An 18,450-nucleotide genomic window follows, 5' to 3' on the forward strand; every position below is an offset into this window, starting at 1 on the left:
CAATGCAATCTCTATAAGGATACCCATGACATTCTTCAAAGAAATGGAGCAAACACTCCTGAAATTTATATGGAACAATAAGCCCCCACGAATAGCTAAAGCAATTCTTGGGAAAAAGAAAATGGGAGGAATCAACCTCCCTAATTTCAAACTCTACTACAAAGCAGTAATAATTAAAACAGCATGGTACTGGAACAAAGGCAGACCTGCAGACCAATGGAACAGGGTTGAATACACTGACATCTCCCCTCAATCATATGATCATCTAATCTTTGATAAAGGTGCAAGAAATGTGAAGTGGAGTAAGGAAAGCCTCTTTAACAAATTGTGCTGGCATCACTGGACGGCTACATGCAAAAAAAATGGGCTCAGAACTCTGCCTAACACCATGTACAAAAGTAAGATCAAAATGGATTAAAGACCTTAACATCAGACCAGACACCATAAGGTACATTGAAGACAAAGTTGGCAAAACCCTCCACGACATTGAGGCTAATGGTATTTTCAAAGAGGCCACGCCACTGGCCGAGCAAGTGAAAACAGAGATAGATAAATGGGACTATCTTAAACTAAGAAGCTTCTGCACCTCCAAAGAAACAGTGATCAAAATACAAAGACAGTCTACAGAATGGGAAAGGATATTCACCGAATACACATCTGACAAGGGGTTGATATCAAGGATATACAAAATACTGGTTGAAGTCCACAAGAAGAAAACATCCAACCCCATCAAAAAATGGGGCAATGAAATGAACAGAAATTTTCTCAAAGAAGAAATCCGAATGGCAATAAAGCACATGAGAAAATGCTCTACATCATTAATCATCAGGGAGATGCAGATCAAAACCACAATGAGATACCATCTCACACCTCAGAGACTGGCCCACATCCAAAAGAACAAAAGCAACTGATGCTGGCGCGGATGTGGCGAGAAAGGGACACTGCTTCACTTTGGTGGGAATGCCGACTAGTTCAGCCCTTTTGGAAAACAGTATGGACGTTTCTCAAAAAATTAGAAATTGATCTCCCATTTGACCCAGCAATACCACTCCTGGAAATATATATCCCAGAGAGGCAAAAATGTGTAGTCGAAGAGACATCTGCACTTGTTTGTTCATTGCAGCACTCTTTACAATAGCCAGATACTGGAAGAAACCTGAGTGCCCAAGAACAGATGACTGGTTAAAGAAACTTTGGTACATCTACACAATGGAGTACTATGTAGCTCTTAGAAAAGATGAAGTCATGAAATTTACATACAAGTGGTACAATATGGAAAGTATCATGCTATGAGAAATGAGTCAGAAAGAGAGGATAGACATAGAAAGATTGCATTCATCTGGGGGATATAAAGTAACAAAATATGAGACTAATACCCAAGAATAGCTGAGATCAACACCAGGAGGATTACTTCATAGCTTAGAGGCCAGCCGGGCATTCTAGGGGAAAGGTCAGCTCAGATAGAGAAGGGAGCACCAAATAAAGGGTGTTTGGAGGATCCTCCCAGGAGGGGAGATGCATGTTGAAAATAGACTATGGACTGAACATGTTTGCCACTCAATGCCTCTTTTGCAGACCACAACACCCAAAAGGAGAGAGAGAACAAAAGGGAATGCCCTGCCACAGAGGCATGGTGGGAGGGGGGAATGGGGGGGAATATTATCCATTGTGGTGGAAAATGGGCACTGGTGGAGGGATGGGTATTTGATCATTGTATGACCGAAACCCAAGTACAAAGATTTGTAAATCTACAACTGTACCCCATGGTGCTTCACTAATTAAAAAAAAAATAAAATAAATAAAAAAAGAAATTCAAATTGCAAAAATCACATGAGAAAATGCTCTACATCATTAATCATCAGGGAGATGCAGATCAAAACCACACTGAGATACCATCTCACACCTCAGAGACTGGCCCACATCCAAAAGAACCAAAGCAACCTATGCTGGCACAGATTTGGCGAGAAAGGGACACTACTTCACTGTTGGTGGGAACGCCGACTGGTTCTGCCTTTTGGAAAACATTATGGACGATTCTCAAAAAATTAGAAATTGAGCTCCCACTTGACCCAGCAATACCACTCCTGGGAATATATCCCAGAGAGGCAAAAATGTATAGTCGAAGTGACATCTGCACTTGTTTGTTCATTGCAGCACTCTTTACCTGGGTGCCCAAGAACAGATTATTGGTTAAAGAAACTTTTGTAAATCTACACAATGGAGTACTATGTAGCTGTTAGAAAAGATGAAGTCATGAAATTTACATACAAGTGGTACTACATGAAAAGTATCATGTTAAGCGAAATGAGTCAGAAAGAGAGGGAAAGACATAGAAAGACTGCATTCATCTGGGGGACATAAACTAACAAAATAGGAGATTAATACCCAAGAATAGCCAAGATCAGTACCAGGAGGATTACTCCATGGCCTAGAGGCTATCCGGGCATTCTAAGGGAAAGGGCAGCTCAGATAGAGAAGGGAGCACCAAATAAAGGGTGTTTGGAGGATCCTCCCAGGATGGGAAATGCATGTTGAATGTAGACTATGGACCGAACATGATTGTGATCCAATGCCTCTTTTGCAGATCACAACACCCAAAAGGAGAGAGAGAACACAGGGGAATACCCTGCCACAGAGGCAGGGTGGGATAGGGGGATGGGGTTGGGAGGGATACTGGGATCCATGGTGGTGGAAAATGGACACTGGAGTGATGGGAGTTGATCATTGTATAATCGAAACCCAAGCACAAAATTTTGTAAGTCTACAACTGTACCTCATGGTGTTTCACTAATAAAAATTAAAAGAAAAACAAAAAAAAAGAAATTCTCAAGAGTAACCAAACCAGAACTTATAATACATGCTCAATGTTGAAGGACAGTCTTCATCATGTATTGTTTTCAATGATTCTCCAGTCAACTGTGCATAAACCGTGTTCCAGAAGAAAAATGAAAAAGAAAAAAAAGAACTGGGACTCTTCCTACTGTGTCTTTGTACCCACTCTGCAATGAGAGACCAGCAGGAAAAACTGAAAAGGATAAGGTATTCGACTAACTTGATGTCATGTCTCAAGAAACAAAATAAAAAGCCCACTTTCTTAGAGCAAGCAGAAAGCATTAACTTGGTCAGTCGCCATGAGTGCCTCTGAAACAAAGCACCAGACAGCTTATGCAACCAGGACAGAAAGGAAAAAATAAGTCAACTGGAACAGTTTATGCATAAAAGGAAATGTTCTTCCTTTTCAAAAAGTAAACAGATAATACTCTTAACAGTGTACTGAAAGGTAAAAATAGGCACGCTGGTACTGGGCAGAGCCACAGATCCAATTTATTTTTCTGTTCCAAACTCCTCAGGGTTGCTAAATAATTCTCCCGCATGTAAAAAGGCCTGCTAGGAAAAATAGTTCCTGTGACAAAGTGTGCTCATACACCACAAGAACAAAAGGAATAAAAGAAGTTGCTCTAAGAAATAAAGAATGTGAGAGTTCTACGTGACAAAGCTGTACAAAGGAATGACAAGGTGACAGTAAAACAGAAAAGAAAAAAAGAGAAAAGAAGAGAAGAGAAGAGAAAAGAAAAGAAAAGAAAAAAGAAAAGAAAAAAGGAAAAGAAAAGAGAAGAAAGAATATGTATGTTTCATTTCAGAAAAAGGCTAATAGGAAACCTCACCAACAGCCGTCTCATAATTCAGAGGCTCTGCCGCTTACTAGTGATTGGCTCGGAACCGGATTTACTGAGTCATAAATGGTCATTAAGAACACTTTTATGTGTCCCTTACATCAATTTCCTGAGGAAGACAGGAAACTAAGAAAATGGGAAATATGAGTTTGTTCTCTAATTCTTTGGGAGCTTTACTTTCACAAACCCAAACTCCAAATCCAATTAAATATGTAATTGCACGGAACTCACAACCGATTTTGGTTTTGTGTCAGATTTTCTAAAGATAAAACTTTGTGATGTGAACTCAGACAATGAATCTTAAATAACTTTAAATGAAAACAACATCTGCTACAGAAAGTATGCTGCTATCTTCATTTACAGTTAGTTATGAAATCAAATTGTCAGTTCATATTATTGCAATTTAGGATTTCGATTTCAAAAGGACTTGAAGCATTGAATCTGCAGACGCTATGCCTTCCTGGGGATGAGACCTTCTGACCCCCAGAAGTCTGCTCCAACGTGGCATCTCTGATTCTGATGTGCTTCCAAACAAAGGGGGCATCGTGGACTCCTTGCCAATTCCAAGGGCTCAGTTCCACTTTCTAAAGCACCAGAGAAAAAACCCAATAGGTCCTTTCAATACCATTCTGTTTCACCAGATGACTAATTTTTAAGCCTTTTAGGATTATACTCTCCCTCCAAAACTTGTTGGCTCTGCTTCAGGCCCACAGTGGAACCAATTTCACTTTCTCTCCTTCTCTGCCACTACCGCTCCAGTTATATTCAGCCTTTCCTGTGAGCTGGAGCTGCTTCTTCCTGCTTTCCTGCCACTCTTGGATCTTCCCCAGAGAACAGGTAAATCTGGACTTTCGTGAAGAAAAAATCTTCACTGTGTCCCTGGTTGCTAATAACCCTTAGCAACCCAGTCCTTTCCTCACTGGCAAAACATTTAAATCTTTCCCACTTGGCATATCTCATAGAGGATCTCATGAGTCCTTGAACTGCCCCCACCTCCACAGATCCTGAACATGGCCTGGCAGCTCACTTCCCTGTTCAACACACTTCATCTCCAGTTTCCTTTCTTCAGATAATATGAACTTTCCCTTGGCACAGCTGGTCTATGGAATGAATATCTTCTTTGCCGTGGTCAAGTGATGTGCCATGCTGGTCTCACATCACTTGTCCTTTCTTCCTACAAACTTTTCTTAGGTCTCCAGATAACAGCAATGGGATCCTAATGCGTGCTGAATCACCCTTCACCGCATTCATCATCATGTGTTTTATATTTCTAATGCCTTAATAACACCATTCTTATGAATAACAGTACAAGATCTTATGGAAGTCTCACTCTGTGCTAAAAGTATTAGAAGCAGAATTGTATTTAAGTTTCATAAACCAGGAGCATTTACTATTACTACCTACATGTTCTTGGTGAGAAAACTTGTCTACAATGAATGGAAGAGTGGAAAAGAATCTGGTTGACAATTCCAGAATCTACTGGTATTCTTAATTTTACAGAATGAGGTATTGACTCTTCACTAACTTCGTAGTCCCACAAGGCATGGATACTAACTACCAGGAGAGTCAATGAGAATCAAACTGTGGTCATGTTTGCTACAAAATCAGAAAAATGTTTCTGTATTTTCTTCTGCACTGTGTGGCTCTCCTGTTATTTGAGGCCCCTAAATATCTCTGAAAAGTATCAGATCAATGAGTAAATATGTTAGTAAATATGTTAAATAATATATCAAAAATTATTTTGGGGTCACACTCAGTGATGCTCAGGGGTTACTCCTAGCTCTGCACTCAGGAATTATTTCTGGCAGTGCTCTTGAGACCATATGGGATGCTGGGAATTGAACCTGGGTCAGCCGCGTGCAAGGCAAATGCCCTACCCACTGTGCTATCACTCCAGCCCCTTCTTAAATTTTCAAGGCACTTTCCAGAAAAAAAATAACAAAGAATAGGAACAAATTGTAGAGATAAGTCAAATGAAATACATTTGACTGTGCTCATTAGCAATAGGGCATGATCCCGTGCATGTGAAATTCAGATTTTTTAGAAAGGGGTTTCAGATAACTTCCACTAATATTAGCAGTGATAATTGCAAACAGTGCTCAAATGTGTAAAATTTGCCAGTTCCTATTACAGTTTGCACATGTAATCAACAACTCCACCAGGTTGTTTATTACAGTCTCCATTTTATTGGAGGGGAAAACAGAGATGCACAAAAAAGTAATCAAGTTGTTTGTTCTGAGACCACAATTATGCCAACAGTGCAGTTGAGCCTACTGTTGTAGGACAACTAAGTAAAGAAAAATTAAAGATACAAGGCTACTAACACATGAAGAGCACCGCATTTGTGCAAAGTAGTGAGATGAGAAGAGGACCCAAAGGGAGCAGGGCACAGCTGGAGTAATATATCAATGATGTTCTATCACAGATGGTGCTAAGAGCTATGGAAAATACTAAATCAAGTTTTAAGGAAATTGGGCAAGGTGATGTATAAAGATTTTATGGGTGACTTGTATTTCTAATAAATAATAAAGATCTGACTTAGCTTGCTGGGGTGAGAAAGTAATCTTGGGCCAATTTATAAGGCCCAAAAGATGGTCCAGAAACAATGATAACCAGATAAAAGAATATCTTTCATTCATATAAGTTTCTGTTAAGGTTCTGTTTTAGACCTAGCATTTCTCTGGGCACTGAACAACTCTGCATTGAGAAAGTTCTCACTCCTATGGGGTTTTATTCTGGCGGGGGAGAGACAGTAAGGACCAAGTCAGCATGGACGTGAACATAGTCTGAGATGAATACAGTGAGCTTTGCAAAGTAGGCAAAGGGTCTAGCATGATGAGAGACCATGGGGCATCAAAGCAAGGTCCCTGGATGACATCATATTTCAGCAGAGACTCTGAAATTGATTTGCTTTTATCCTATTTCATCCTGATCACAATCACAATCACAAATCATCCTGTTAATCGTTGATTGCCTCGAGCAGGCCCCAGTAACGTCTCCTTCATCCTAGCCCTGAGATTATATTCAAGGCTCTTTAGGAGAATGAGACCCATCATTGTTACTGGTATTTGGCATATTGGGTTTGCCAGTCTCTGCCGTGTGGGCAGGCTACATTCGGTAGCCTGCCAGTTTGTCCAAAGTAGGAATGAGATAATAAGATGTCATAATAAGATGTCCTTGGGAGCCCTTCTCTTTATGGATGTTTACACAGTGAATTTTTAGAAAATACAAAGTCTTCTCTGGATAATTAGATCCTCTCTATTCAAAGTTGTGAGATGAATTACCTGTGGATGGTATCTATCACTTTTTCAGAGTAAATGCCTTCTGGCACTGGATCATAGACTGCCTCCACTATCTGCAAAACAGATACAGTAGAGAAGAAAAGGGAGCATTGATATCTCTGAACAGTAATATGAAGCCATTTCATCAGTACTTGGTAAGCAATTAAGCATATAATATCACACATGAATTAACCAAAAACAAAAATAATTCAATCATAAAAACACAAAATTCTCATTAATTGCACATTTTTTTAATATGGGAATTTTATTCTTGAGGGCAAATGAAAGCTAACCTCAGATTCATAATAAATGATTGCATAGGATATTAAAGTATGCTGAATATGGGTGGCCCAAACTACCTTAAAACTAAAAATAATTTGATCAATTTGCTTAAATAATTTTTTATGGTCAAGATAGTGGTTGGGGAAAATGTGCCATAGCATATGACATATTTGTTTAATTAGCCAATGTCTGTTACTTAATTTTAGTGCTTTAGTGTGATCACCAAAGCTTTATTTAAGAAGAAAATGCAATGGTGTTTTTAACCACACTAAACCCAGCTGTCCCTCAAACCTGCTTACTTTTGTAGCCAAGGAGAGCATGTTGGTGCTGTAGAAGGGAGGATTCAAAGTCGCCATCTGATAAAGGATGCAGCCTGCTGCCCACACATCAGCCTTTTCTCCATACGGCTCGCTCTTTAGGACCTCAGGGCTGAATTGAAATAGGTATGTTAATCGATGCTGTGAAGATGAGACATTAGTACAGAGAGATCCAATTTTTAAGCAAAAGTTGGACAGCAGACGTGTGTTTGTATATATATATATATATATATATGTAAACTCTTGATGACTCTTTCAAGTATGCATATTGTTTACTTGCATTCTCCAGCCTTAGATGAATTAAGAAGCACAAACAACTTACTCTAGGTTCACATTATCAGACCATAATAATCTCACCTAAAGTGTCCAAGGAGCTATTGGTCAGAACTCTTGGCTAATCTGTAGGTATTAGACATCCCATCTTTACTGGGGTTTACTGGTGAGCAGTGCTCATGACCCACTAGTGCCTTTGGTTTGATTTGTGTTGTTCTGCTTTAACCAATGGAGTGTTAATATAACAATGCTCTGGATCAAAACCTCAGTTTTAGTGGATATTGAATGCTTTCATTTGTACAGTACTAAGGGAAGATCATATCTCAGGGAGAATCTGCCTTTCCTAAGTACAGAATAGGAGACAGAGCCTAAATTTTATCCTCAGACATCTGCAGCTTGGAAGAGAACTCCCCAGTAAGCCTACAGAATTCTAGATTGACAATAAATTCCTATTGCTCAACATCACACAAGTTTCATGGCGAATTGTCATGCATCATTAGGATGGGGAAATATCGCTGATACAACCTCATTCCCATTGGCTGCGCAACATTAGTTTATAAAGTAGGGTAAGATCATATTTAAATACCTCTTGGAGATGACAAGTTTGATTTGTTTGCCTCTTCCTAAATTGTACTTCCAATCTGGAGAAAGGTGCTGTTATATATGAAGCTTAACTAGATGGGTTTATGGGTTTTGTCATTGTTTTATATGGAGGGAAGTACAGTTCCCTTGGACACTTTGAACTAACAGAAATTTATGCTATCATATTTGTAGAATGAAACTCACTGAAGTGTTAAAGCACCCAACATAAGCCCACTCTGAGTTAATTAGATAGCTCAGTTCCATGCTGTGTATTTAGGACTGTGTTCAGTCCTCTAAATTTACATCGTGTGGATTAGCAGCTAATTTTGTCAGTGAATTAGCATGTGGGTGCCAGTGTGAGTGTTGATCATCAGTGTCCCACTCGCACTCAAATGTGGCTTAATTAGTACAAGTTGCAGCACCAGTATCAATGAAGGTTAAGAGAAACTGAAAAAATAAATAAATCAGCATCAGAACAACCAAAACTGACATAAATAAATATTTACTAGGACGATTAAGTATGTGACCCTATTCTTGTGAGGTTATGGGGGATTCCTGGTGTAAGATTTACATTCTGAGTTGCAGAGGCAAGTATGATTTCAAGGTCTCTCAGTTGAGCATTTTCAGTTTTGGTGTTGTTGAATTCAATAATATGGCATTAGGGTGTAGGATAACACTGTTTTGTCCTTCCTGCATAGCCTTAGGTAGTTTAGGTTTATTGGGTTGCTCCCATCACAGTGCTCTCATTCCTCTGTGTTTATCTGTAGCTTCTTTCTTTGTGCTCTGTTGACTTGTAAATACTGTTTTTCTCTTCTCCCTACATCCTTTGCATTTTTTATTCAGAGCAACATCCTTTTTGTATGGACACAAGAAGACAGTATATGCTATGCTTTTGTAACATGACTCTCAGTGATACTTTCCTCCTGGGCATCTGTTCTCTCAATCTGTTCTATTCAGCTGCCCTTACTTACTAGCGCCCCCAAAAGCAGGGTCCCAACAAGGGACTGGATGGAACCAGAGCAAGTGATAAGCTATGTGCTACCCTGGCATCGAGATAGGCCTGGCCAAGGCACCATAATGCTTAACTATAAGTTAAGAGTTTGGTCATGGACAAATGCTGTCGTGATCCAAAAAGTAATAACTAGATTCAGACCCTGCTAGGGTTAGGAATGATTAAACTGGCCTGAGCACTGTAGTCTGAGTCTGTGGCAAGATGTTCCCAGGAGAGCTGCCCTACAAACCTCAATATATCTCTTACTGTGTCCATACAAAAATAACTAATATTAAGAGGTTGGTAGTTATTGGACTGAGGAAAGGAGAAAAACACCTTGGGCAGTCAGGAAGGGCTTTGCAATATCTCTTGGATGGTGTTTCCTTTGAACCTGGTGGGCCCTAAGGAAGGGCCTTCTTTTTTTTTGTAGGAGTACTTCTATTTATTCAGCCACTGATTAGCTGATTGAAATGGGCATGAACTCCACCTTAATTTTTTTAATTTATTTTTTCCTTTTTATATTTATTTATTGAATCACTGTGGGATAAGTTACTAAGCTTTCAGGTTTAAGTCTCGATCATACAATGATCAAACACCTTTCTCTTCACCGGTACTCATTTTTCACCACCAACAATCCCAGTATACCCCCCCTCCCACTCCTCCAAATGCCTGTGAGGCAGATGATTTCTACTTAACTCTTCTCTACATTGATTGCATTCATTATTTCAACAAAAGATGCACCATTATTATTTTAGAATTTCCCCCCAAACAATCAGAATTGCTGAAAAGGCATCGTGAGATATTTTGTTTTCTATAGCTGGTTATGAGAATCATATACTGTCACACAGCCATGATTTTGGATTTCTGCAAAGAGCCAGATAATTACAAGATTGATTTCTGTGTGTCTGGTGTTATGGCCATGCCGGAGAGCTGCTCCTGGGGGGTAACTAGTGACCTCGGTAGGGCGTGAAGGACATGCCGGTATCACCCCCAGGAAGAACTTTCTTATGTTGATTTTGCTACCAGACTATGCAGACTTTCAGCCCAGAGTGCAGGGCAGTTGGAGAGACCAGACACCTGGAGATGGAAGAGAGAGCAGGATGGCAAGATGGACATGGAGAGACTAGCAAGGGGGACCGAGGGAGAAGAATGTAGAAGAAGAATACAGGAGCAAGCATGTGGAGAGAGAGAGAGAGAGAGCCCAGGCTGTGAGATGAAGCACAGAGAGATAAGCGGGAGAGACAGGAGGAGACGGGAATGAGGGGCAGTGTGAGACTAGAATGGGGGACTCAGAGAGACTGTGGATTAGCAGCTAATTTTGGCTCGTAGGGAGAATGGAATAAACGGCATCTGATCAATCAATTGGCTTGGCCCTCGTCTCCTCCTTTGTCTCTCATAGGGAGAACGGAATAAACGGCAACTGATCAATCAATTGGCTTGGCCCTCGTCTCCTCCTCTGTCTGCCCCATGGCCCGGGCCACCCAGACTCAGGGAGCGGGGCTGGCCCATCCCTAACACTGGCAGCTAGGGGAAGAGCCGTCGGGTCCCCCTCCACCAGCCTCCCCTAAAGAAATTATACATTAGGGCAATTTGGGGTGAAATCCCAGGGCTCTGCTGGCCCTAAGTATATCAATTTTAAAAATCCACTGTTGTCCCTTAATCAACAGCTCACATTTAAAATGCCTTAACAATAAACAATGCACTCAACAGAAAAAAAAAATGTTCCTGATTTCCTACAGACCAGTTAGTCATGTTTTAAACTACTGAGGACACAGAAGATGTGTTTTAAACTACTGAGGACACAGAAGATGTGTTTCATACTTCCTAAAGCTCAGGGAGCAGCTGCTGCAAATGAGCTCTCTCCCTACTCTGTTCTTTTCCATTTCCTCTTTCCATTCTCAACAGCCAGCATCTGTACTTCTCTGAAGTTCAGCTTTCTCAAAAGATAATGCCTTCATGCGGTGGGAAACAGTTGCAAGACTTTATTCAGCGAATTTTTTTCTTTACATCACCTCTTTCCCACTAGAGACCACAAAACCTTCTAATTCCTACAGACATACTCCTAGAAAAAGTGGCTGTATGGAGTTTACTTCTCTATCAATTGAAAACGTTCTTGACAATAGAACTTTACTTATCTAAAGAGGCACTAGCAAAAGTGATGCCAAGGAAGACTTCTGAGGGGCTTTGCTGTATGCTCTTGAAACCCTTATAATGCAACCAAGTAACAGCCTAGGTTTACCTGCTGGATGAGAAACACAGGGTACCCAGTTAGCTGTGCCATTCACACTCACAGGGAATCAAACCCCAGATATGTAGATATGTGGTAAAGAAATTAAAAAGCAGGAAACCACAATGCAAAGGTGAGTACAGGCAATATCAAGTAGCAATTCCCAAAGGGAATGGCCCCTTAGTCAGCACACCATGTACAAAGTTAGGGAGAAGGTTTGTGTTAAGCCTCTAAGTTCTGAAGCAGTTTGTCAACTTGAACTGGTATCATAATCTTCATTAGAGTCTCAAAGCTTCCCATGAACCCCTAAAATAATAAAATAACTTTTCTTCAAGAGAACAGAATGAGAGATGAAAGGTAAAAGAACACAAATGCTAATTCTCACTCTACTTCTGAGACAAGACTTCAAATATTCTCTAAAATGAAAATGTTGTAATTCCACCAAAAGAAACTACTAACCATTCCATCAAATGAAACTACTAATAGAAAACGATGTATGATTTCTGGTAGTCACAATAAAATGTCCTGTTATGGTATCAACTACACTCATTACCCCAAATTCATATGTGGAACCCAATCTTCAGAATTATGGCTAGTATCCATACTTAAAGTCTGTAAGAGTGGATTCAGATACAATTATGCATTGTAAGTTATGAAAATAGAAAAATTATAAAATATTTAGTGAGGGAAGACCAAGTTTTTCTTTGGGTAAGTTGATTTTGAAACACCATTGTGAGGGGCTGGAGCAATATCACAGTGGATAGGGTATTTGCCTTGCATGCAGCCGACCCGAGTTTGATTCCCAGCATCCCATATAGTCCCCTGAGCACCACCAGGAGTGATTCCTTGAGTGCAGAGCCAGGAGTAACCCCTGTGCATCGCTGAGTGTGACCAAAAAAGCAAAAATAAATAAATAAATAAATAAAATTTAAAAAAATCATTGTGAGATGTCAACGCAATAAGTACAAATGTTGCATAAAATGCCATAACAGTTTATGCGCCAACCATAATATACTTGGATTTGTTTGGTTTTGGTAATAGTCAGTGGTACTTGCAGGGATATGTAGGTTCTAGGGATAAAACCTAGGGCTCCATCACACAAAGCTTGTCCTCCAACTCTTTAAGCCAACTTCCCATCCTGAACACAATATATTTGGTTTTTCTTTCTTTCTTTTTTTTTTTAAATTGAATCACCATGATATACAGAGTTATACAGTTGTTAATGGTCGGTTTTCAGTCCTACAGTGTTCCAACATCCATCCAATACCAGTGTACATTTCCTACCACCAATGTCTCCAGTTTCCCTCCCCCACCCCTGCACAGCCTTTATGGCAGTCTCTCTCTCTCTCTCTCTCTTTCTCTCTCTCTCTCTCTCCCTCTCTCTCTTTCTTTCTTTCTTTCTCTCTCTTCCCTCTCTTTTATCTTCTCTCTCCTCTCCTTTCTCTATCACTCTCTCTATCCATCCCTCCCTCCCCCCTTCCCTCCCTCCCTCCCCCCCCCCTTTTGGGAATTATGGTTTTGCAATACAGATTCCGAGAGGTTATCATGTTTGTTCCTTAATCTACTTTCAGCACACAGTTCTTACCCATAGTGATCAACACAATATATTTGGGAGTAGTCAGCATAGAGAGAGGCATTTAGAGTTGTGGAGTGATTGAGATAGCTTGAAAAGACAATGCAGGAAATGTAAAAAGACAGGCAATGACACAACCCCTGATTGTTTCTGATATGTAAGAGTCAACAGCAAGGGCAAGGAATAAAGCCCTAGGAACAAAGGAATAATCAAAGAATTTGGAGTAAGATCACTTATGAATTAGGAGGACAAAGGTTTCCAAAAACAGCCTGTGGTAGACAATAGCTTCCAAAAGTCAACTGTCATACAGAAGTCACTGGTCTCCACACAAGTGGTTTCAACGGTGAGTTATGGCAGATGTTGAAATTTTGGTTCTATCTGGCAACAGAGTTTTCTTGTACACTGTGGTCCTGGGAAAAACTGTAATGTTTAAAAGAAATCCCTCACCAATCTACCATTTTGTGTCTCAAATCAATAAATAAATAAAATAATAACCTACTGCAAAGCAATATTTTTCCTTTCTTATATAACAGAGAAAATTCACCCATGTTGATCTTGTTTGCCTGTGACAAGGGCAGATGTGAACCCTCAAAATTATCTTTTATTTGCTGACCTGTTTTGAGGGCATTTTTTTTTTGTTTGGGGCCACAACCAGCAGTGTTCAGGGATTACTCCTGGATCTGTGCTCAGGAATCACTCCCAGCAATGCTCATGGGACTATAGGGAGTGGTATAGACTGAACCCAGATCAGTCATCTGCAAGGTAAGTGCCTTACTGCTGAACTATCTCTCCAGCCCCACTGAATTATTCTGTCTTCGCTGAGCATAGAAGAAAATACTTAAAACAATTTAGGTTAGTTATTTCTCTCTTTTCCCCAGGTTCCCCTGAACATTGGTCTAACCGAACATCCAGACCCCATTATTAGCACTTTCAGAGAAGACTGGAATCAGGATCAAACATTCTCTGATCTACTATCGATCACAGCCATCCCCACCTCCACCCATTTACCCCCTTGTCCACATAGTTCTTGCTAGCCTTATTTACTTTGCCTATAAAGAAAAACAACCAAGCAGCTTTCATCTGACTGACCTTTGAGAAATTTGTTGACCCTAGGTTGGGAAAGGTGGAGATTTATCCTGGAAAACAGTCCTCTTCTCATAATATATTTTCCAGTAAAGTCTCTGCTTGCATCAATCTAGTTTTTCTTTTTGGTTCATTTTTATATATTTTTTTAAGTTTAGATAAATCATTTGAGAGCTTCAGTCAAATGAACAGGTGTCCAGACATATTAGTAGATAGAAAAAAGGCAAAATGAAGACATAAGCTTAGAGATGATTATTCTACAAAGATTTCCACATAAAGAATCCTGAAGAGAGTCTTAAATGTGGTATTAGGAAATTGGGACCCTCCAGATTTAGTGATAAGTGGGGTTGAAAGGGCGAGAATCCCTCAGTTCCAAAGGGCTAAGAGAGATAGTACCAGTTTCCACTTCATGCCAAGAGAAATCCTCAGAGAAAACTGAGAGGAGTTTCCTGGCCTCAGTGTAATCTCTGTAAATTCCAGAGTAGAAGTAGGAGGGCTGGGTGGAGAGTAAGGAATGGGATCATTTACTGATGAGGGGACGAGACTGAGGGCAGTGTCCATTCTAATACAACTTCTGAACGAGTCTTCTTGGCCAGTTATGGACCAGCTGAACCAGGTAACACTTTCCAGGGCCACTAAAATGAATGTTCCTGTAATGTAAAGTTGATCTCTTCATCACTTACAGAAACTTAATCATGTTCTACAATTGATCTATGCCTATCATTCTCACTCCCCCCACACACATACGCACACAAAAATCAAGCACTCTCTTGACCCAAGGGTCTTCTGAAGCATGATTCTTTCTTTCACATACAGCTCATCTCTAGAAATATTAATTCCTGCTAACTTATTCCATTGCCTTCTCCACTGCACTCCCTCTCTTCTTCAGCTTCAATATTTTCATTTCACACAATCCTTTGGCTTTTAAGATGTATGTGCTGGGCATACTTGCAAAATGAGCTGTATTTCATCATCTTGAGTATTCAGGTTCAGCTACCCTGTAGCCCATTGAAAATTTCATATGTCAAGACCAGTGTTTCCTCAACATGTGCCACCTCAACTGTATTCAAATCCCTTGGGCATGCACCATAATTACACGCGTGACCCTCAGTCAAACTGCTTTCCAAATGCTAGTGCTTTCTACAATCGCATTATGGTGCTTCACAGCAGGGAGTTCACAAGTTTAGAAATAATGAGCAGAAAGAAATACAAGACTGAGGAAGATTCGTTTGTCAAAGGGTATGTAAAACCGGAAAAGAAATTAAAACTTTGGGAGAATGAGGAACCATCTCTGAAAAAGTGTCTCATTGGCAACATGATGATACTACATCTTGGAAATAGCATTTGGAAATGTCATAAAAGAAGATTTTTCCTGAAGGAATTTTAGAAAATACTAATAAAAGAATCTTGAGAGGATTGGGACAAAGTGAAGGCTGAATTTTTGGAGACAAGTTTTCTTTTTATTGAAATTATTCACCCAATAATATCTGCTTCACTGGGTAAAGATAGGAAAGGGAATTTTGCATCCCACTGCAATGCATTAATTCTGAGTCTATTAAAAAGTACATTTAGTTTTCAGTTTTTTGCTATGATATTTTCATCTCCCTAGACTGCCTCTTCATTTTAAAAAAGGAGAGGAGAAAAAAAGAAACAAAGACCTAAAATTTTAAACAATATAAAGTTTCTAAATTATTTACTCAATCAGGGAGGCAAAGTCCAAGTGAATTTATGAGAATAAAGAGTTTGACCTGGTGACAAATCTGTATGCCAATAACTACTGTGTCTGTATATTGAAATCAAATTATTGTTGTATTTCAAAATGATTCAGTGTAGAGCATTTAGCAATACTGAATGGATAAAATACAAGCACAGGAATGAGAACGTGCATAGTGAGAGCTGCCAGAAGTGGGCAAAAAGATGCTGAGAAACAGCTCAGAAATCATTAGTATGATGTGAGGAATTCTTCATTCAGGTTTGGGGAAAACTGGAAGAGCTTGGAGGAAATAAACCACTTGCTGCATTTTATGCACAGTGAGCAATAAACTAGTCAGATACTAAATAAAATGAGACAATCTTAGTTTAATTAAAAAAAAAACAAGACTCTTAGAAGAATTATTTGTCTAACTGCAGGATTTCACCTATGTTCTGATTTTTAACATGCTCTGATTCCAGGACAGCCAAAGCCATGAAAGGGCATTCTGATGAACCCTATGGTATTCTCCACTATGGACAGAATGAACTGGGTGGGAGCACAAACAAAAGACAGGGTGACTCAGCACGACTGCAGAAGTCAAGGCAAGGGGGAGAGAAGGGCATTTCTAAGATTGACTGATTGAGGAATAAAGGATAAAAGAAAGGGACAGACTCCCTTGTGCTCCAACCTCCCATGTATCTGGGATCAGAATCATTGTACAGGGCAGCAGGTTTAGAGTAAGAATTTAGATGAATTTGGAATATATCAATGTATGCCTATGTAGGCTGTGATGAATATATCTGATGGGTAACCTCATTTCTCTTTAGTTGGGAAGCTCACCAATTTTGCTGGGGGTCTGGAGACCATTCTCAGCAATTTCAGTCTAGCAGTACAAGCTGCACATTTTATTTTTGTTAGGAGATGTTGTTCTAAATAGAGTTTGCCTGGGAACACTAGAAGTAGTCCGAGTGGTGCTCGGAAGCAAGAGGCATGTAGTGCAGGGGGATAGAACTCAGAAATGTTAACAGTCTCTCAAAGCTCTGTCCTTGGGAGCTTTCCATGCTGTCTTTCCAGAGAGATATGTTAACTCCGGGTGCCTGCTGCCATTGATCAGACAGTTTCAAAGACTTGACTAATCAAGTAAACAGCTCAAATTCTTCAAGTACAAAGTTATTTTTGCATGTTGTTTTGTATTAGAGGCCACACTTGACATTGCTCATAACTATCTCTGACTCAGTGCTCAAGGGACCATATGTGGTACCAGGGATTCAAACTAGGGTTTCAACTAGATCTAAACACACAGTTCTTACAGAGTCTAGAGACTTACAGGACACATCCAAGAATCATAAAATAACATATTATGCCACAGAATGAGCTGACTGCTCCTTTATCACAGATATTGTTAGAGATTGTCTGCCCCAAAGATACATCAAGGGTTAGCATCTTACAACAAATATAATATAGAAGATAATAATTATTTTATTAAAGCACCTTTATTTCCAAAGTTATTCATCATTGGGTTTTTGACATGCAGTGTTCCATCACCGATCCCACCACCAATGACAATGTCTCTCTGCATTACCAGGTTCCCTATCCTACCCCCACCTCCACCTCAACCTTGCTATCCCAACAGGCAATTTTTTAAAAATTTTATTGAGCGATAGCACAGCAGGTAGGGCATTCGCCTTACACGCGGCCAACATGGCCGACCCGAGTTCGATTCCTCCGCCCCTCTCGGAGAGCCTGGCAAGCTACCGAGAGTATTCGATATGCCAGACACAGTAACAACAAAGTCTCCAATGGAGACGTTACTGGGCCCGCTCGAGCAAATCGACGATCAACGGGAGGGCCTTTACCTTTACCTTAATTGAATTACCGTGAGATAGTTACAAGTTTTCATGTTTGGGTTACAATCATAAGTGATATCATTCTGTTTATCCTCCTTCTTTTGATTCACTTCAGTTTATTTATATTCCAATTCCATTCATGCTGCAGCAAGTTGCATGATTTCATCATTGCTTACAATTGTGTAGCATTCCATTGTGTAAATATACCACATATTCATAATCCACTGACCTGTTGTTGGATATGTGAGTTGATTCAAAATCTTAGCTATTGTACTGAATGCTACACTGAATAATGGTTATGCATATATCCTTTTGAATGAATGTTTCTCTGTCCTGGAAGTAGATACCCAAAAGTGGCAGTTCAATTTTAAGTTGACTGAGAATACTCCGTACTGTTTTCCATTGGGGTTGAACTAGATAGACATCATCTTCACCAGCAATGGATGAGAGTTTCTTTTCTACTACATCCCTGCCAACACAGATTCTTCCCATTATTTTTCGTATGTGCAATTCTCACCTATGTGAGATAGCATCTCCTTGTTGTCTTGATTTGTATTTTCCTAATAATGAGTAAAAATGGGCTTTTTTCATGTTTCTGTTGGCCATCAGTTGGTTTTCCTTAGAGAA

General features: G+C 39.9%; 1 protein-coding gene across 1 annotated transcript in view; it reads right to left on the reverse strand.

The window, feature by feature from the left end:
• NEK10 (NIMA related kinase 10) overlaps positions 1-18,450 on the reverse strand; it is a 279,165-nt gene that overhangs the window by 101,589 nt on the left and 159,126 nt on the right. The window contains exons 24-25 of the mRNA XM_056129461.1: positions 7,537-7,666; positions 6,959-7,029 (exon numbers count right to left, since the gene is read on the reverse strand). Coding sequence (XP_055985436.1) covers positions 6,959-7,029; positions 7,537-7,666 — 201 coding nt within the window. The remainder of the gene's footprint in view (positions 1-6,958; positions 7,030-7,536; positions 7,667-18,450) is intronic.

Source organism: Sorex fumeus, unplaced genomic scaffold (assembly GCF_029834395.1).
Source record: "Sorex fumeus unplaced genomic scaffold, SorFum_2.1 ptg000072l, whole genome shotgun sequence".
Lineage (NCBI taxonomy): Eukaryota > Metazoa > Chordata > Mammalia > Eulipotyphla > Soricidae > Sorex > Sorex fumeus.